Here is a 20,493-nt window from a genome sequence, read left to right on the forward strand (position 1 = left end):
GACTACTCCATGAGTTCAGCAGTCTGACGTTACTTCAGTAAAAGTACACGTTTTACCATCAAAATGTAAAGTATCAAAAGTAATAATGATACTAGTACACACTGTTTCTGTGCAGGTACACACACTGCAGGTAAACACGTGTGGAGCTTCCTGCTCCTGTAGCTCCATCACGAAGGCAAAGACACCTGAGAGACCCACAGAGACCCTCTGACTCAGTCGCAGTACAAGTACACAGGCCTTCAGCTGCGCGATGATGTCATGGATGTGGACACAAACGTGTTTCATCCACATGGTTCTCTGTGTTCAGTGATCTAAGAACATCAGTGCAGAACATCCTGTTTCACTGAGGGGTGAAGGTCTGACAGGCCTGACCCTGTTTCTCACAGCGCGTCACACTGCGCCCTCTGCTGGCCGTCAGCCGCACTGCTGTTGACCTGTGAGGATCAAGGTGAGAGACGAGAACGTGTCCACAGTTAGTGAGACGTGAACGTGTCCACAGTTAGTGAGACGAGAACGTGTCCACAGTGAGACGTGAACGTGTCCACAGTGAGACGTGAACGTGTCCACAGTAAGTGAGACGTGAACGTGTCCACAGTGAGATGTGAACGTGTCCACAGTGAGACGTGAACGTGTCCACAGTGAGACGTGAACGTGTCCACAGCTCAAAGTCAGCGTGAAGCTCCTTCAGCTCAGGCTGGTTTGATTAAAGCTAACGAGGACGTTCACTCCTCATCAGCTGCTGTTCGCAGGTTCGGTGACGAAACCAAGCTAGCAGAGACCTCCACCTCCTTCACCAGGACCACTGTGTCCAGTGTGTCCAGTGTGTGTGTGTGTGTGTTTCATCCTCATTGTTCCTTCGTGGGCGTTTGCTGCTCGTTGGACGATGTTGGACACGGGTCAGACGAAGTAAACACTGACGTTCAGCAGCAGCCTTCTGTCACCTGCTGCTTCATTTCACCTGCGTGATGTCACACACGAGCCACGAACAGCTTGGGCTCACTGTAACGTGTGTTTAGAAAGGTGATCTGTCATCGTGTCGACACCTGAGCGCCCACTGATGAATAATGGATGACGTCCAATAAAACCGCTCAGAGACAGGAGCTTCTGTCACGTCAACGCCGGAGCTTCAGGTCGTTTCCACTGCGAGGACAACTGATCAGCTGATCAGGACGTCAACACACCGTGAGTGCAGCTGGACGGACGGACGGACAGAGAGCGTCCTATGAAAGGTGGGAGAGCTGACCACGTGACCGCTGATCCATACTGACCTGGTCACCATCTGTCCGGTCTCTGACATCCAATCACACATCAGCAAGATCATTAAGAGTCACTGAGTCTGGGGACGTAAACAGACAGAAAAAAACACAAACGTTTCGTTCACATGTCCAAATCAACACGTCACATGACCTGTTATTGATCTCAGGGTGTGTGTGTGTGTGTGTGTGGTAATCTGATCTTGTCACAGTTTCATAGCCACAACAATCAGCTGAACAAACTGTAACTTGAGTCAAACACACACACACACACACACACACACACACACACACACACTCTACCTCATCCTCATCTTCTGAGGTCACCATCTGACCTCCGACGCCTCATCAAATAGAAGCATCACAGAGGTTAATGTGAAATATGAAGAAATATGAATTATGTCTGTTTTAACGATCCAAACGTTGGATCTGCAAAGATCAGCAAACACAAACAACAGGAGGAAGAAGGTCGCCTGGACAGGAAGCAGAGGAAAGGAAGGAGGGAAGGAAAGAAGGAAAGAAAGCAGATATGAACACAGAGGATGTGTCCAAAGAAAGACAGGAGATATGAAGGAAGGAAGGACAAGAGAAAGAAATAGAGAGAGCAGGTTTAAAGGGGTTTAAAGAAAGGAGAAAGAAAGTCAAAGAAAAAACTGAGATGAAGAAACAGAGGACAATACTGTGTGTGTGTGTGTGTGTGTGTGTGTGTGTGTGTGGTCAAGCAGTTGGGTTACATCAATAATGAGCCAATCAGAGGGCAGGAGGCTCTAACGGGGTTACATCATCAGCATCTACACTTATGAGCTCATCACCATGGTTACGGCAGGGTGTGTCACCAATCAGCTGCAGCAGACTAAAGAAACCGTGACCTTTGACCTCAGTTCCTCCTTTCCTCCCTTTTCTTCCTTGCAGACTTTCATCCTTTCCTTCCCTCCCAACACTTCCTGCAGGACAGAGGACGAGGAAGAAGGTGATTGGTGGACGTGAGTGTTTGTCAGGAGTTCAAACCAATCAGCTGAGCTCAGAGCTCCTCATGAATATTCATAAGGAGCTCTGAGCTCAGTTCAGCAGCTGCTGCTGAATATTCATGAGGACAACACAACACCTGCAAGCTGATTGGCCCTTGCAGTCTGTCAATCACAGGGCTTCCACAATAGCGCCCCAGTTCATGAATATTCATGTTAACGGTCAGAGCAGGTGTGTGTGTGTGGAAGGCTAGAATGAATAAACAGACTTTAATGAGTGTTTGGTGTAAAAAGGAAGAGAGGGAAGGAGGTAGGAGAGAGAAAGAAAAGGACATGGGTAGGAGTCCATCAGCGTCCTCACTGCTAACACTGTCATACCAGAAGACTTTCCTGCAGCACACCTGAGCACTAACACCTCATTCTCACCCGGTATCTGAAGGTCACCTGTACCTGGATAAAGGACACGTGCTGAGATCAGCATGTGATGGATCTGTCGGACCACGTCTGGACCAGGTCTGGACCAGGTCGAGTTCACGTCTGTAACACAACCTCAACAACTCAGTGTTTGCAGACAAAGAAACAGACAACCAGAGAAGATCAATAACTAAGATGTGATCAGAGGCTGGATCTGATCAGCTGCCTCAGTGTGTGTGTGTGTGTGTGTGTGTGTGTGTGTGTGTGTGTGCATTTAAAGTTTTCCTCTCGTCTTGTTTGGTTTTTCTGCTTTGAACTTTAATACACGAAGCTTCTTCTTTCTGTTTCTTGGTGTTTTTTCTTCCTGTTTTGTAAATGAGCTGTTCACCTCCGTGTTTAAATAAAGGTTGACTGAATCTGCAGGATGAACCCTGCACAGGTGGGATTCAGCGGATCAATACTCTGTATTCATCTGCTGTCCCGTCTCAACACAAGCACACTTCAGAAAGGAGGCGTCACATGATCAGTTTTCGTATGATCTTTATTGATCCTCTGAGCGGATGACAAACAAACAGAAACAAATCCATCGATGCAGTTCTCGTCATCGTAACACGGAGACAAACTGCCGTCACAGTGAACACAGTCATGTCAGATATGTCATCACACCGGCGGCGTTCGGCTCACCTGCACCTCAGACTCAGGTGGTCTTCAAATACTCAACATTTCGACACACGAAGAAGAAAGTCGGGCCGTGTGCTCCTCAAACCGACCGTTCTGAGCTGGAGGTGAGCCGAAGCCGCCGTCGCCAACAGGTCACAGCCTTTAAAAAGGAAGGCGTGACGGATGGACACCACCACCACGCCCACCCTCCTCCACCCAAAAACAAACCGCCATCCTCACGTTTCATCTCAAGTACAAAAGAAAAGGAAACAAAAATGTATGAAACAAATACTGACTCCTCATCCTCATCCTCATCCTCATCGTGGTGGAAGTCGTCTGTGATGAAGCTGAATACTGGTGGTAACGTTGTTCTGAACCGGTCTGCAGTGTGAGGGCTCGCCGTCACATCGACCCGTCACGCGGCGTTAAAGGTTCGACAGGAAACAGCGTCCGCGCTTCGGGATCATCACGAGTCGCACTGAGCGACTTTAAATGGAGGCGTGTTGCTTTTAACCACGAGCACGTCCTGCTGTAACTAACGGCTGAAGACGACAGACGGAGAGAAAAGCACGTTTAACCGGCGTCTCCTCTCGACATGGACTCTTACTGGAGGACAGCGAGATGCTGCAGGTTAATGTTTCAGGTGAACAAAGTGTTTCCTTTGAAGGTGTTAACACGTGAAAACAAAGCCAGCTTCAGCAGAGCTCTGGTGGACTAATCAAAGACAGCATTAAAATGAAACATTTCATGAAGACACAGAACAGAAACAGGTGAAGCTAAAGCCGCGCAGCTCCTTCGTCGTCACCACTTCGCTCTAAACGCTCCCCGCCGCCGCCGCCCACGGTCCCTGCCGATGCCCTTCAATCAGAAGCTGACGCCCTGTAGCTCTACTAGTTTTATTAGAATATGCTCACTGCTCTATGAATCTGTTCAAGCTTCTATTTACACATTTAGATTTCTATGTACAGCAACAACGAGCGCCTCCGGGTTCTGTCGGACGGGCGACGACCTCCTGCTCGCCGGAGGCAGAGGAGGAAACGCTGCCATCAGAAAATGAAACTGTGCGTTGAGACGAGCAGACAGACGGAGCTTTAAAGCGCCGCTCCGCCATCTTTAACGTCCAGTCGATCCAACGCCAGCCTGGATTCAATAACAGCTTATCAACGACTCCATCAAAAGAAATCAAACTGGCCAAAACGTCAATAAATGGTCCGACACCTGCGTCGGTTACCTCAGCTGACTGAAAGTCTTCGTTTGGGTTTTGGACAAAACGACAGTCAGTCGCTGCAGCACATTTCTCTTTCTCAGTTTTGCTAACGAACGCAGAGAAAAACAAACGCAGGCAGAGGATTTCATCTTTCATCTGTCCGTGTGCGCGGGGGGGAATCTAACAGCTGCACCGTGACGCTGACGTGTGGAGGTTTCAGGAAGCACCGGTCAGCTGGAGCACGCAGCGACGCCCCCAAACGTCATGTGACCTCTGCTTCATTCACTTCTGCTCTCATCCTGGTAAAACGTCTGTCCTGACTGCGCAGATGGGGGACAACAACTCCTTCACCTCCGCATTCAGGAAGAAAGAGCCGACGTACAGTGAAGCTAACGGATGGACTGATGACGGAGGAACCGTTTCTATTGGCTGTTACCTGCCGTCATTGGGATTCAGTCAGACGCCGCTTCAACAGGAAAACAAAAAACAAAGCTCGACTCGTTTCATTGGCTGCTCTAAAGGGTTTGGAGCCGTCGGTCCGGCAGGCGGATGTTTACATTTTCAGGCTTCAGCGTTGTTGCTCAAAGACACGTCGGTGGGATCAAACCTGCGACCGCAGAGTTACCGAACAGTCGGACCGTGACCCGTCTGACTGCTACAGTGTCGAAACAAAGAGGAAAAGAAAGGGGAAAGGTCACACCAGTGATGCTGCGGGTCACCTCCAGGCCGCTCTTCGCCTCCGTCCACCCGCCTGTCCGTCCACCCGTCTCTCTGTGCTGTTTGGACCGCAGCTCCTCACTGACCCGCCCATCCCGCTCCTGCTGACAAAAACAAAAAACAAACGTCCAGTTTTCTGTCTCACACGAAGGAAGCCAATAAAAACTCTTTGAGCGTGTCGACGAACACACGGCTGCAGACCCCGTCCCCCAGGTCAGTGACATCACAGCAAACGGGTGAGAGGCGGTGTGCTCACCTGTAGTTTTCAGATCAGAGTGAGGCTGAGACTGGGTGGCGGGGAGGGGTGAGGGGCAGGGTCACTCTGAGGCGAAGTGCACCTCCGGAGGGGGGGGCTTGACAGTGACGGGCTGGGACGTGCGACGGGGGGGCGACGGTTTGGGCTGAGCCTGCTGCTGCATCGTGTCGTAGTACGTCACACCTCCGTAGGTCACCTGGGACTGACCCTGACACGACAGACATTCAAATCATCAAACTTTATTGACTTTACAGCAGTGTCAACCAACGAGTCCAAAGTCCATTTGTAGTTCAACACCTTCGACTGATCGTGAGCTGATCGATGGGTCATTTTATTGAGGTCATGTTTAATAACGGCTGAAGGTTTGGTCTGATGTGACAGTGGATGTATAGAGCTGATTGACTGATCGATCGATGGATCGATCGGTCGGTGACGGCTCTCAGTGTGCTCACAGACCCTCTTCGGGCCGCCTACCTGTGGGCTCGGGTACATGGCGGGGTAGGGGAACGTCATGACTCCGGGCGGAGGGTAGAAAGGCGGTGGCAGCAGCTGCTGTGGTTGCCCTGGCGACAGAGAAACAGGTGGACCTCCATAGAGGGCGGGGTTCGCGATGGGGCCGCCTGATTGGTGGGGATGAAGACCTGAGGAGGAACCAGAGAGATGAGTGCCTCGTTCAGAAAACATAACACTCGTGGTTAAAGGAAGCAGCGAGCGGACGGCGCTGACCGGGGTGGGGGAGGTGCATCTCCGGCTGGACCAGCATGCCTTGTGGCGGGATGGGGGCGGGGCCATCCCCGTGGGTGTAGATTGGTCCCTGATACGACACTGTGGATGACACAGAGAGAAGTTCACCATGTGATCGGGATCAGTGGTGTCATTAAGTACTGAAGTACAACTGTGAGGTACTTCTACTCCACAGCATCTCAGAAGAAAGTCTTCATCTGACAGCTGTTACTGCTCTGAACAAAAGCGCTGAAAACGTTTATGGTTAGCGGCGATGCTTGACCTTGACTGACCTCTGCTGGGTGCAGGAGGAACTTCCACACAGGCTGGAGCCCTCCACCTGTCGGTCTCACCTGTTTCTGTTGTTTTTCACCTCCAGTTTTGTTTTAAAGGGCCACTAACGCTGAATGTTACATCTTGTCTATACGTTTGTCTCTGACTATCAGAGTAATACTGCATTAAGTGCTTCTCAGAATTTGTCCTAACTTTAAAGAACACAGGACGTCCCACAGAGCACGTAGACAATCACCACCCGTTTACGTTTGTAATCAGATAGAGAGAGGCGGGACACAAACACAAGCCTCCTGATTGGTCGGCTCCTGACCGTTTCATCGTTCTATCGTCTTACTGGGTTCATAGTAGTGTCCCTCCATCACTCCCAGGTGCATGGGCGGGGCCGGCTCAGGTACGGCTCTCTGTCGCTGGGAGGAGTAGCGTTTGGCCCGGCTGGAGCCGACGCCCATCTCCTCCATGCTGGAGAACTGAGGCGGGCCTCCGGGGATGTGCATGGCGTTGGGGAGGCCTGTGGACAGAAAGATGAATCAGTTTGTTTTCACGTCAATTCGGTTTGACAATCCTGATGAATTCATGTTGTCCTTCAACATGTGCACTGGACCAGAACCAGAACTGTCCAGACCCGCATGAGCACACCTCCTCCAGGCTTCTCCTGCTCATGATTGGCTGCTGCCTTTGTTGAAAATTCAGACAGAAAACATTGTGAGTGTGTCATTCACTGGTCCTGAATGACACACTCACAATTTCTGCAAGAGCAAGGAAATCGATGAATTTCGGTTCTTCATCAGGCAAATGAATGGGTTTGTAATGAAATCCAGGGAAGACTAAGAAACAGAAGTAAACAGGATGAGGAGCCTCAGCAGCCGACACGTGACACACGTGACACATGTGACACGTCCTTTCAGGAGGCACAAATTGACAGCGGTGAAGTCTGAGTGTGGATCCAGCAGCTTCCTCTTCCTCAGTTTCAGCCAGCGTTGGCAGGAAGAGGACGCTGGCTCACCTCTGACCCCTCGCTCTGAACCATGAGGTTTCACTTTGGGACCATCACTAAATACTGTCTACATGTGACTCACAACAGCACTGAGACGTGACAGGACACAGCTCTTCTCACTGGACTGTGAACTCACCTCTCATCTCTGACCGGATGTAGGATGCCGGGCTCTGGCTCCAGCTCTGGTCTGCCAGACTGATGCGAGCCACGTCCTGGTCCAGCTCCGTCAGCGCTCCACCTCCGGTCTGACTCGGCCCGTCGCCGGGTCCCGCCCAGCTCTTCCCTCCCGCGCTGCTGGGCGAGGAGGCGTTCCCTCCGGCCGCAGACTCCTCCATGGACGGCTGTTTGCTGCCCAGGTCTGCGGGCCGAGAGCGAGTCCTGCGACCCAGCGAGTAAGATTTACGCTCCACCGGCCGCTCGGCGGGAGGAGAGGCCTCCCGAGCGGTCGCTGGAGCCGATGGCTGTGGGGAGAGGTCAGAGTTGGAGGAGGAAACGGCCGATCCTGACGCAGGTCTGTCGCTGCTCCCTCGTTGTTCCTGCTGCTGTCGTCTTGGCGAGGCAGACTTGTAAACGACCGGCTGCGACGCCGTCGTGACGACACTTAGGTCCTGTTCCCTGACGCCTCCTTGGCTGACCGTGATGTCCTCGATGACCACGGAGGGTCCCCCCCTTCCCCCACCGCCGCGCCCTCCCCTGCTGACCACACCCCTGTCTCTATCTGCGGGATCAGACTGAGCTTTAGGACCCTGTCGCTCTCTGGCGTGCATGTGGGGTGCGTTTGATTCATTGTTCCTGTATTGGGACTGAGGCGGGAGGTGCGTATGATTCTGGTGGGAGGGTCTGCTGCGGGAGGGAGGCGGCCTGGAGGGATTGCTGCTACGCTGAGCGGAGGAGAGAGGGACAGAGGAGGGGGATGTAGAGGAAGGGTGGATGGATGAAGGTGGCGGAGCTCCTCCTCGGTTCATGCCTCCTCCGCCCTGCCAGGATCGGACCGGTCGCTCTCCTCCATCTCTCCATCGTTTGTCTCTGCTGGGAGACGTACCCTGTCTGAGGAGACAGAGAGACAGACGTTGACATTCAGCAGGTCAAACACGCAGGCAGATGGTTTGTTTGCCTCATCTGATCTGAGCTCGTGAAGCAGTGATGCAGCACAAAACATGTTCAGTCTCTGCCGTGGTTCATTCAACAACGCCCCAACATCCAGCTGAATCACTGCTGCAACGGATCTTATTCATCTCAAGCCGTGAACGTCCGCGGCGTGGGATAAACGCAGTCTCATCACAGCGACATAACCTCGGCTGTAAATCTTTCCTGTTTGCTCACCTGGGCCTGCGTTGCCTGTACGATCGGTCTCCAGAGCCGCCCCCGTTTCGGATGTCGTAACCGTAGATGGCGATGAGCTCCTCGCGGCTCTTCGGCGCCTGCTCCTCCTCCCTGAACCTGTCGTGCTCCCAGCGACCCTCGTCCTTCCACAGCTTCCTGTTTCGGCCTTTAGGTCTGAGAGGACAAGTGATATTTTTAACTCTGAGTGCTGCTGTTATCTACGATCACTTGTTGATGACGTCGTGCTTTCATCATCAGCGAGCATTTCCTCCCTTCAGAACCAAACCCAGTTTAAAGAATTCTTGAGACAACACTAAGGAGCAAAGCGGCCGTACCTCTCCTCCTCCTGAGCGTGTCCTCTGACGTCGTGCTCAAAGAACAGACCCTTCCTCGGGATGTAGGCCGGGTTCTTTCTGTCCTCGTCATCATCAAGCTTCTGACCAGATTTCCCTCCAGCCTTCGTTTCAGGATCATCTGTAGACTCCTGCAAGCATGTACGTATCCATTAGAGCAGATGGGACAAAACGGCGTCGTCTAATACCTGCTGTCAAAATAACCACGACTCCACATGCACAGACGAGCGTTTGTGAGCATAGCTTTTGTAGAAATGACTGTGGAACCACGTCACTTTAGCCAAACACTCGAGACATTCAGAATGATGAGGCTAAATAACATTTAACGTGTGTGTGTGTGTTGTACAGGAGGTGCAGGATGTGATGTAATGTGGAGCAGTGATATGAAGTGATGAAACCGATGCAGCTCCATGTCTCTAACACCTGCCTGCTGTAGAAACATTCTGTTTGTAATGTCTTTTTCTGATCTTTGGTTCAGTTTCGTGATGTCCTCAAACAGGTGCAGTCTGGGGGACTATTTTCAGCGGTGGATTAATCCAGACTTGGTGCTGCAGTGAATCTTACCGTCACCACAGGTTCTTGCAGAGCGTCAGTCTCACCTGTCCGTCGCCGCTCTGCCTCTCTCCAGCTAAGTTTCCTTTCTCCTCGGCCTTGCTCTCCTCTTTGCTGTGTCCTCCTCCCTCTCCCTCCGCAGCCTCCTCCTCCTCTCCATCCTCCTCCTCTTTAGTCAGGCCCTCGGCAGCGGGGGGTATGGGCTCGCTGACTGCTGCTGGGGCCTCTTCGTCGCTGTAATGCTCTGCCTCCTCTTCCTCCTCCACTCCCTGAGGGAACACAGGACTATGTTAACAGTGCAGGTTCACATCACATCACACTGAGCGAGCTGTTTAATGAAGTCTGTTCACAACATCAGACACGTCGTCTGGTGAATCTGTGAGGTGTGATGGAAGAACCAGACCCGGTCAAAACCTGGTGTACGGCTGTCGGGCCGGTTCGTGTGGACTGGCTGAGCTCTGAGCCAGTCTGCACACGGCTGGTGATGAGCGAACAGACCACAGTTTGTCTTTAAGGAACAACAGCTGATGGGGAAACGGGAGGAGCTAACGTCATCACTCTGTGACTCAGTCAGTGGCAGACGACCATCAGAGCAGGGTCCTTCGCCCTCATCATGCAGCTCTCTGCTGATTTCACTGCCTCTTACTGAGCGATGGAGTCTCACTTCAACACAAAACTGGAACTTCCCACCAGAGTCACAACACTTTAGGTTATTTCATGAGACAGATTTGAAGTGGGCAGGACTCAGGATGACTAATGAAGCACACTGTGGCGTTTCTGAGATCACATGAATTATAAAACAGCCTCAAACACTGACATTTTATTGGTGTACAGTTTCTTCATTATGTTCAAGGCTCGGCTGGTCACTTCATCTTTCACTGTTTCTTTTCTGAATGTCTCTTCTAAAGCTCTTTGCGACCTGCGGCTGTGAAAAGCTGCTATAGAACTGTATTTATTTCTTTGGTTTGTTTCATGAGCATGAAATCAGCTATTAGACTGCTCACTCTGGTGTTTATTGTGCAGTAACAGCCACACTGTTCATCCTAAATCAGTCAGACATGAAGTCTGGATCATGACTTGTGTCTAAAGATTCCTGTTTTCCTTCAACACATCTTCCCAGACCTGCAGGACATCAGTTACACCAGTTTCGTCCAGCTGATGTTTTACCTCTGAATGGGAGCCGTTCTCCTCTGGATCTGCACTGTCGTAGTCGGAGAGGACAGCTGGACAACACAGAAAGAGGGAAATCATTTGGGTGCTCGGGTTCAGAAAACTGAGGCAACAACAGGCATTACAGTGATTCTGACAGCTAACAGATCAAACGGCCTGAAACCAGCCAGCCACAAACAGAGCGAATGTTTCAGCACATTACAGAACACTGTCCTGTTGTACCAGCTGAGGACGAGCCTCGGCTTATGTTCACAGAACAGATGAAGAACATTTCAATCACTGTATTTTAATCGACTTGTGTTCGTGGTGCAATGGTTGTGTGCTATGAACTAATAAATGTCTCACCTTCTCCTACTCCGTCTTCGCTCTCCTGCAAAGAAACATACAAAAAGATCAGCACCAAACTGTTGGAGTGTTAATCTCCATGAAGCTCAGCTGTAGAGCCAAAGAGTTCAACTGGTTCAAAACTGCAGAAAAACATATACTCCTATTTTTTATTGGCCATTCATGGGTGGCACGGTGGCAACACTGTGGCCTCACAGCAAGAAGGTCCAGGGTTCAATTCTCACTGCGGGCACCGGGGGTGTGTCCTCCACCATGCTGCTTGAGGAAAAAGGCCTTTCTGTGTGGAGTTTGCATGTTCTCCCCGTGTTCACCTGGGGTATCCTCCATAAAATATACCCCCACTAAAAACATGCAAGAAGATCACCACCTGACCAATGGTGACGACCAATGGTCCCCGGGCGCCGGTCTGGCTGCCCACCGCTCCTGGTCTGCCGCAGAGGAGGGACGACCAGGATGGGTGAAAAGCGGAGGATAAATTTCACCTCGTGTGCAGTGTCCTGCACGAATAAAGGGGAATGTCTCCCCCCGATTCTTCTTCTTCTTCTTCAAAAACAGCACTGCGATTAAAAAGACCTCAGCACCACAGGTGCTGAAGGTTTATCAGACACAACAACACTCAGATCACAGTGACAGTCAGGACAAGCACCAGGTCAGTGACAGGACTGCTTCATTCACGTTACACAGTGATCTAGCAAGTACATCAATGTGTGATCTTTATGTTGAATCCAAATAACTGGAAGTCATCAAGGCTTAAACAGGAATCAGAGGGTCTGTAAACTCTGCAATGACAGCCATCCCAGAGACGCACAATGACAGCCATCCCAGAGACGTCACCATGTTTTACCCGTTTTCATTACAGCCAGATTAGACATATGGCACAGTGAATTAGATTTCTTCCCAAACAACCTGTTTAAGTATGTTGCACTTTAGTATTGCTGGGAGTCATTATTGACTTACATGTTACTTACACGTTATATTTGTACTGTATTACCTATACGTAATATCTGTACTCAACACAACGTAGTCATGGTGTTAAATGAATCTGAGCACAGTGGTGACTGTGGTGGTCCTGGTCCTGGTCAGAGGTGCTGAAAACACTCCCAGCACAACCTTCTCAAATCAGAACAACAAGAGCTTTGTGGCATCTGTGTTCATAGTGACGGACTAACGACCACAGCTGAAGGACTTCTTACATTCATGTACACGTGAGGACCGGTTAAGCTGACACCGCCTGCGGCAGACACACACTTCAGCTGCTGGCTCGTGGAGTCCTGTTATGAGTACCTGTCGTTACCAAACACGTCTGCTCGTCTGATCATTAACAAAGTGAACGTGGCGGACTCACGCGAGCATTAGCGAGGCCTAGCTTGGGTGCTAACCGAAAAAGAACAAAATGTCTTTCATACCACCACGTACACACCTGGCTGGAAACACTGCGCTCCTAGTTAGCTGTCTGAGGAACGTTAGCCGGTTTGGAGCAAACAGCTTCTTCGCTTCGGTGAAACAAACAGAAAGACAAGATGAGCGAGAGGAAGCGTGAACCGGCGTTATGGCCAAATCTGCTGGCCCGATTAACGCGTTCCAACTGGCGCCTTTTCGTCTCGGTTTCACAAAAACGAAGAACACAACAGCCAGTTAACAACTTCGATTCTTAACGGCCGAAACGGCTAATTTAACACAGCGTTCTGAGAAGTAGACATTAAGAAACTCCCTTGGTTGGACAGAGTTGACGTCGCTAACGTACGAACAGCTAGCTTAGCTAACTGTTGGGCAGCTAACTTGTCTACGTTAACGTTGCTTCCTTCGGGCTTACGCCACTTATTGAAGGAACTTCAAGGTGTTTTAGAACCAAAAGGTTCTACAACTCTACTACATGCAGATGATTTTCCCTCGGTTACATGGCGAAAAGGGAGGACTTGGCTCCCGGGAGAAGTTTTAATGGAAGCGATATCTGTCACCGCTCCCGGCCGTCAGCTCGGTGAGCTAACGTACGGAGTTAGCTACTCACACATTCGGACTCGACGTCGCTCTTGGCCTCGACTCGAGTTACCGTTGCCTCCGGCGGGTCGGGATCTCTTCCTTTGCTCTTGTTCGACGGAGACCCTGACCTCGCGCCGTCCGAACCCGAACCGGACTCGTCGTCGTCCTCGCTGTCCTGGGACGCGCGCCTCCTCCTTCGCCGCCGGTCCGCCATCTTAGATCTCGATTGGTTGGAACCGGAAGCGTCGATCTTCTTCTAGTCGATCTATCTGCGGACACAACGCAGCACCAGGACACGCCCACTACAGGAAGCGGTGGGCTGAGGCTGTACGGTGGCCGGTTAGGTTCAGGGAAAGCCCCAGGGGTGTGTCGTGTGGCGAAGTGGGTGTGACATGCAGTAAATTGGGTGTGTCGTGTAATCTGCGAGACTGCAGCTTCTTCTTCATCTATGACTCATATACGGAGGTTTGCATCCATCTTATTGGTGCATTACCGCCACCCTCTGCTGCGCAGCCTGCCAATAAACTTCAGAATCAGAATCAGAATCAGAAAAAGCTTTATTGCCAAGAATGCTTTTACACATACGAGGAATTTTTTCTGGTGAAATTGGTGCATGACACATCTACTAAAATATGTTCTAACCCAAACTCCTCACATTATCCTTCATGGTCTGTCTGTGTCACCTGACCCTCACCTGTCTGCTTCTTCAGTGAAGCTGTTTCCATCTACCATGAAGTGCATTAACTCATTTTCTAAAGAGGCAAAAATCACCTCAATTGAGAGTAAAACTGATGTTTTCAGATTTTGCTGTTTCAAAATGAGAACACAATCAGGTCACTGATCAGATCATTTTCATTTATTTTTATGCACATCAGCCTGATAAAGATGAACACACATATAAAAACAAACATTTTTACTATATAATAATAAAGTTCTTCTTGCTTTCTGGTGGGAAATCTCATTTCTCGTCAGGAGCACGAACGAACCAGGAGGCATCTTACCTTTCCAACCGCCCACAGTATGTGAGGACACAGGACTGTGTGTCAGGGACTGTCCTCTGCAGTGTGGGGGCCCCCCAGGGAACGGTGCTGGCACCGTTTCTCTTCACCCTCTACACAGCAGACTTTTCACACCTGTCACCCACTTGCCACCTGCAGAAGTTCTCTGATGACTCTGCCATTGTTGGCCTCATCACAGATGGGGACGACAGGTCATACAGAGGACTCATCCAGGACTTTGTGGACTGGTGCCAGCAGAACCACCTCCAGATTAACGCGGGTAAAACCAAGGAGCTGGTTGTGGACTTTCGCTGGCGCCCGCACTCTCCACCAACACCAGTGAACATCCAGGGAAGGGACATTGAGATGGTGACATCTTATAAGTACCTGGGTGTTCATCTGAACAATAAATTGGACTGGACTCATAACACCACTGCACTTTACAAAAAAGGACAGAGCAGACTCTATCTGCTCAGGAGGCTGAGGTCTTTGGGGTGCGTGGGGCACTCCTGAAGACCTTCTATGACTCTGTTGTGGCCTCTGCCATTTTCTATGGTGTAGTCTGCTGGGGGAGCAGCATCACTACAGCTGACAGGAAGAGGCTGGACAAACTCATCAGGAAGGCCAGCTCTGTCCTGGGATGCCCTCTGGAACTGGTGGAGGAGGTGGGGGGGAGGAGGATGACAGCCAAGCTGTCCTCCATGACAGACAATGACTCCCACCCCCTCCAACACACACTCACTGCACTGAGGAGCTCCATCAGTGACAGGATGCTACATCCAAAGTGTGTGAAAGAGCAGTATCGCAGGTCATTCCTCCCTGCAGCTGTCAGACTGTACAATAAAAACAACCCCAAGTAATCAGTGCAATAGTCTGGACAATAAGCTGTGCAATAATACATGTACATAACAATCTGTAAATACGATCTTACAATTTTTTTTACAATTTCTTTCTTTTTCTTTTTATTTAAATCCTCACTCTTTTGTATATACTGTTTTGTTTCTAATCTGCACTTCTTATATTAATCTTTACTGATGCTGCTGTATTCTGAAATTTCCCCTCGCGGGACAAATAAAGGAATATTGATTGATTGATTGATCACTGAGCGTAACGACGGCCACACGGAGGGTGAAGACCTGGGACTCCCTGCCTGTTGGGCAGAACTGAAGAAGCCTCCTGATGGTCCAGCTGCTCTGGATTCAACCGTCTCTGGGGGACCTGGATGACAGAGTCCTCACAGACGTCCTGAACAAAGGTTTCTCCACCTCCTGTACTGTCAATCCAGGCTGAATGGGCCTGAGGTTGTCCTCTCAGCAGATACTGAGGGTACCCTCCACATGGACCAGCGTCGCCAGATTTTCTCGGATGTTCCTGAAGTACTTCCTAATCTCGTACTCCTGGCTGCTGTAATGTTCCTCATAATAAGCCTCAAAGAATTCTTCAAATCTGAAGAACGGTGAGATGGAATGCTCTTCTCCCTCGTCAGTCTCAAAGAAGGTCAAAAGACAATTGTCAAAATTGTGGAAGTCTCTCCGGTCACACTTCTTCTTCACCGCCGCCTTGTGTGCTCTGAACAGCGTGTCCAGCTCGTTCAGGTAAATCGAGAGGTATCTCTCTACAGGGTTGCAGGTTTGACTCCCTCCGAGTCGCAGCAGGTGAATCAGCATGTGGATGTGGAAGGCCGCCCCGTTCACCCAGGCCTTCAGAGCTGCGGAGGACATCTGCCCGTGGTTCGTCATGGAGTTCTTCAGCTTGGTGAGGGCTTTGCTCAGCTCGGGCTCCAGCCGCATGATTTCGCTTATCTGCTCATCATCATCGTCGATGTACACGATGCACCTCTTCAGGCACTCGTCGATGTGGTCCCAGACCTCGGAGGCCTTCTCCTCAGCAAACACACATCGCAGAGCATCCTTCATGTTCTCTGAGGAGGAAGTGGCAGAAATGATGTCGATGAAGACGGCGACAGCCAGCGCTCCGAGGCCGGCTATGTTAGGACTCGGAGACAGATTGGCGAGCTTTTCTGCAAGTTTCTGCATCCAGTCAGCGACCGGGTAGTCTCTCTTTTTCCTCTTGTTGAGGTGCTTCTGGAGGCTGTCTGATGAAACGCTGCAGAACGTCACGATGGCTCGATTCACCATCACATTTGCACAGTTTTTAAATTTCTTCACGTCTCTCTTCAGTTCTCTCTCTCTCTCCCTGTGATCCTCTTCGCTCATCCCCAAACCCATTTTGATGTGTTGAAGTTTTCTGTGGAGCTCTGCAACACAAAACCACCAAGGTCAATGTTTCCTGTCCAACAGCTCAAATCCAAGAACTCCCCTTTTGGCATTTATGTTTCATTTTTTTAACAGATTATCATTTTACACGGACAAATGTGACAAGTGTCAACTGTACAGACACAAAAACTCCACATTAGTTGTTCAGTGTTTGCGTGACAGCCGAAGCTGAACAGCTCTGCCTGCAGACCAACTCTTCACATCACGTGACGCACGCACTCAAAACTACGACTTACAGCACAGGAACAGAACCGACAACCTCCAGGACGTGACCTCACAAACCATTTTAACCTACACGCGTTCAAACTGTGACGTGTCCACACAAACACAATCCATCGGGAGGACGCTGTCAGAACACATTGACGGTGGAGTGATGAAGATCACATCAGGACCAGGAGGTGAGGCGCAGACAGGAGGTGAGGCGCAGACAGGAGGTGAGGCGCAGACAGGTGCAGACAGGAGGTGAGGTGCAGTCAGGAGGTGAGGCGCAGACAGGCGCAGACAGGAGGTGAGGCGCAGACAGGAGGTGAGGTGCAGACAGGAGGTGAGGCGCAGACAGGTGCAGACAGGAGGTGAGGTGCAGACAGGAGGTGAGGCGCAGACAGGAGGTGAGGCGCAGACAGGCGCAGACAGGAGGTGAGGCGCAGACAGGAGGTGAGGTGCAGACAGGTGCAGACAGGAGGTGAGGCGCAGACAGGAGGTGAGGCGCAGACAGGAGGTGAGGCGCAGACAGGTGCAGACAGGAGGTGAGGTGCAGACAGGAGGTGAGGCGCAGACAGGTGCAGACAGGAGGTGAGGTGCAGACAGGAGGTGAGGCGCAGACAGGCGCAGACAGGAGGTGAGGCGCAGACAGGAGGTGAGGTGCAGACAGGAGGTGAGGCGCAGACAGGTGCAGACAGGAGGTGAGGTGCAGACAGGAGGTGAGGCGCAGACAGGAGGTGAGGCGCAGACAGGCGCAGACAGGAGGTGAGGCGCAGACAGGAGGTGAGGTGCAGACAGGTGCAGACAGGAGGTGAGGTGCAGACAGGAGGTGAGGCGCAGACAGGCGCAGACAGGAGGTGAGGTGCAGACAGGAGGTGAGGCGCAGACAGGAGGTGAGGCGCAGACAGGCGCAGACAGGAGGTGAGGCACAGACAGGAGGTGAGGCGCAGACAGGAGGTGAGGCGCAGACAGGTGCAGACAGGAGGTGAGGCGCAGACAGGCGCAGACAGGAGGTGAGGCGCAGACAGGAGGTGAGGTGCAGACAGGAGGTGAGGTGCAGACAGGAGGTGAGGCGCAGACAGGCGCAGACAGGAGGTGAGGCGCAGACAGGAGGTGAGGCGCAGACAGGTGCAGACAGGAGGTGAGGTGCAGACCTTGGTAGTTTTTCCACAAAACAGTATTTTTTTTAATCTGTACATAATGTTTGATTTTTGATTCTGGATCCTTTTATGTTGATCCTTCTCTGACACTGTTTTCATCTTTTCATACTTTGCTGTAACGATTTAATTTTCCCAGTTTGGGATTAACAAAGTTAAAGTAAAGTATCTTATACACCTTTAATATTTTCATTCATTGGAACCCAACGACTTGATGAAACTGTATATATATTTATATATTTACTGCAAGTTGTGCAACAATAAAACTCTTTAGCCCCCAAATACGACAAACACACGCTTTAAATAAGCAGCAGCTTAAATAAACAGAAACGAGAAAATGACTTAAACCTCGTGTTTCACTTCAGAACCGCTCTGTCGGCTCACACTCGCCCCCAAAACTCCAAAATAAACTTTTAACAACGTTTTCTTCTGCTTTAAAAAAACTTCCACCAAAGTTTCTCAGACGACGCTCCTTCCTCACCCCGTTCCCTCTGTCAATCACCGCAGGCAGATGACTGACAGACCAGCCGTCTGAGCCAATCAGACGACAGAACAGCACCACGGGCATACGGTGAATTACACCTCTGCCTTCCAGCCTGAACAGCATCATCTCCTTTAATGTTTTAATCTTAGTTTATGACTGAAATATGTGAAAGTGTCCTTCAAATAAAACCCATTTCTCAGAGTTCACGTCGTTTCCCGTCGTCAGTAAAATGTGATTCGACCCCTCTGATTCGTCGGTGTGCAGCTGCTCCTCTGCTCTGTGTTGCGTTCACTGTCAGCTGACTCGCTGCGGGACATGAACGTGACTGTTTGTGGACATGAGTCCGTTCTGACCGCTGTGTGTTTGAGTGTGTCAACAGATCAAATCGAGTCCTTCGGGACAGCAGAGCTTAGACAGACGTCCTGTGTGGACTCGTGTTTCAGAGGAGCCTTTTTTAGCTGTGACTCAGCTGTACTGAGGACAGGACAGGAGCCGTCTGCAGCGTGGACGGACAGCTGATCTCAGATCAGATTAAACCTCAGTGCTTTTACTTCAGTTAAACTCCAAATCTGCCCTGAGCACAGAGAGAAAGAGCCTGAAGCAGCAGAGACAAACTCACCTCGGCTGAGGAAGACGGCGTCCGGCTCGTTGCTGTCGGTCCTCAGTTTGAGCTGCTGGGTGGACAAATGTCTCCGGTCTCTGCCGCTCAGACACAAACACAGCGATGGTCTCCACCCACTGTTTCCTAAAAAGGTTTCTGAACATCCACCGGACTGATCACAGCTGGCCCTCAACCCTCCTCCAGCACAAACACGAACAATCACGAAAGAGACGATTGGACAGAAAGCTGATCTATGATCGACGTTCACTTTCTCACTTTATCTGCTCGTGTTCAGCAAAGACTCACCTCAAAGGTAGAAACTCAGACAGTCAGCAGCTGTCTGCAGGACGTCCCGTGTCAATAAGACAAGTGCCAGTTTGTTTAATAAAGGGACAAAGTGGAGAGCTGTTTGAAGGGAAGGTTCCTCAAATGACAGAAAATCCAATCAAATAAAGTAACTTGACCTCATTTTTAAAATGGAGGATAAATCCTGACTGAGCCACAGGCTCAAACAGCTGGACTTCAACTCCACACAGCATTTATGAAATATGAACGTGTGAATCTTTCCTCTTTCCTTCCTCTGTGCTCGTGTCTGTCTTTGTCATTTCATCTGCTTTTGTTTTTAAGAGCACTTTGCCACATTGTAAAAAAAGTGCTGTACAAATAAAGTTTCGTGTTATTGTTGCTGTCATGGGTTACAGTGTGTGAGCGGTCCGTCTAAATCAGAGTCTGAATGAACTCGGACATGATGACTGACTGAGGATCTGGACTGTGACGGACTTGGACATTCAGTGAAAAAAGAGCCTCCTCAGGGGGGCGCCAGAGAGCTGAGGGGGAGGCACAGATCCTGCAGGAGGTCTAGAGTCTCTGTCCTCCCTCTCAGACTCAGAGAGGTGAGACCAGCAGAGCCACGATGGTCTTCATCGTTTGCAGGGCCTGTCTGTCCATCCGTCCGCCAAGGCATAGCTAATCAATCACCAGCACCATCTTCCAACGAGGCTCAGCAGGTAGATCACAGATCAGCTCTGACTGCAGGTAAGAATCTTTACAGGATGGAGCAGATAGATCTGAGGGGCCGTCACGTGATTAATGGGGGAGGAAAGAAGAAGCTGTGATCCACCAAACGCTGATCTGTTGGACATTGGATGATCTGAGTGGACCTCTTTGGGCCTTGAACACTTACTGAAATGAAAGCATGTGAAACGTTTCAGAAGCACATACGTGTTTTTATTTTCATCTGATTTTTATTGTTTTATTTGGTCCTGATTAAAGTAATGTGGGAGGAAACCTGAGCACCAGGAGAAAACCCACACAGCACCCACATGGAAACAAGGTGGAGGTGTTTCTGAGTGGATGCTGTCATGGGGGGGGGGGGGGTTGATGGAGGTGGAGGAGTGCTGGAGGGAGAACGATGGAGACAGTGATGATGGAGACAGCGGAGAGGGTGGAAGGAGGATGGAGGGAGAGTTGAAGACAGGTGGAAGGAGGGTGGAGGAGGGGTGGAGGGTGACGGCGGAGGATGAAGGAGCAGCCGTTATTCGACCTAAACAGAACAACCAGCAGCCTCCTT

General features: G+C 50.6%; 2 protein-coding genes across 3 annotated transcripts; both read right to left on the reverse strand.

Annotated features, from left to right (window-relative positions):
- Positions 1 to 3,155: 3,155 nt before the first annotated feature.
- casc3 (casc3 exon junction complex subunit) lies at positions 3,156 to 13,428 on the reverse strand. Of its 2 annotated transcripts, none has more exons than XM_076753380.1 (12): positions 13,235 to 13,428; positions 11,227 to 11,251; positions 10,879 to 10,934; positions 9,759 to 9,980; positions 9,142 to 9,290; positions 8,807 to 8,980; positions 7,620 to 8,530; positions 6,824 to 6,997; positions 6,199 to 6,297; positions 5,947 to 6,113; positions 5,473 to 5,680; positions 3,156 to 5,320 (listed from the first exon to the last, which is right to left on the reverse strand). In XM_076753380.1, the coding sequence occupies exons 1-11, from the start codon at positions 13,418 to 13,420 to the stop codon at positions 5,534 to 5,536; spliced, it is 2,310 nt and encodes a 769-aa protein (XP_076609495.1). In that variant the 5' UTR covers positions 13,421 to 13,428; the 3' UTR covers positions 3,156 to 5,320; positions 5,473 to 5,533. The 2 variants fall into 2 exon arrangements, with proteins under 2 accessions (XP_076609495.1, XP_076609494.1); XM_076753379.1 differs by having other exon boundaries at positions 3,156 to 5,317; positions 13,235 to 13,426.
- A 480-nt stretch (positions 13,429 to 13,908) lies between these two features.
- Positions 13,909 to 19,032, reverse strand: LOC143334564 (uncharacterized). The gene is made up of 2 exons (XM_076753396.1): positions 18,942 to 19,032; positions 13,909 to 16,461 (listed from the first exon to the last, which is right to left on the reverse strand). The coding sequence occupies exon 2, from the start codon at positions 16,430 to 16,432 to the stop codon at positions 15,515 to 15,517; it is 918 nt and encodes a 305-aa protein (XP_076609511.1). The 5' UTR covers positions 16,433 to 16,461; positions 18,942 to 19,032; the 3' UTR covers positions 13,909 to 15,514.
- Between the last annotated feature and the right edge of the window lie 1,461 nt (positions 19,033 to 20,493).

Source organism: Chaetodon auriga, chromosome 16 (assembly GCF_051107435.1).
Source record: "Chaetodon auriga isolate fChaAug3 chromosome 16, fChaAug3.hap1, whole genome shotgun sequence".
In the NCBI taxonomy this organism is placed as follows: domain Eukaryota; kingdom Metazoa; phylum Chordata; class Actinopteri; order Chaetodontiformes; family Chaetodontidae; genus Chaetodon; species Chaetodon auriga.

What these genes read in the sequence shown, in the direction of transcription:
- casc3 (XM_076753380.1), bottom strand. Translation starts at nt 13,420, where the DNA reads ATGGCGGACCGGCGGCGAAGGAGGAGGCGCGCGTCCCAGGACAGCGAG. An exon ending in AGAACGGCTCCCATTCAGAG is followed by an intron (nt 9,981 to 10,878) that starts GTAAAACATCAG and finishes GTGTTCCCTCAG; the next exon opens with GGAGTGGAGGAGGAAGAGGA. An exon ending in CACGCTCAGGAGGAGGAGAG is followed by an intron (nt 8,981 to 9,141) that starts GTACGGCCGCTT and finishes TTGTCCTCTCAG; the next exon opens with ACCTAAAGGCCGAAACAGGA.
- LOC143334564 (XM_076753396.1), bottom strand. Translation starts at nt 16,432, where the DNA reads ATGGGTTTGGGGATGAGCGAAGAGGATCACAGGGAGAGAGAGAGAGAA.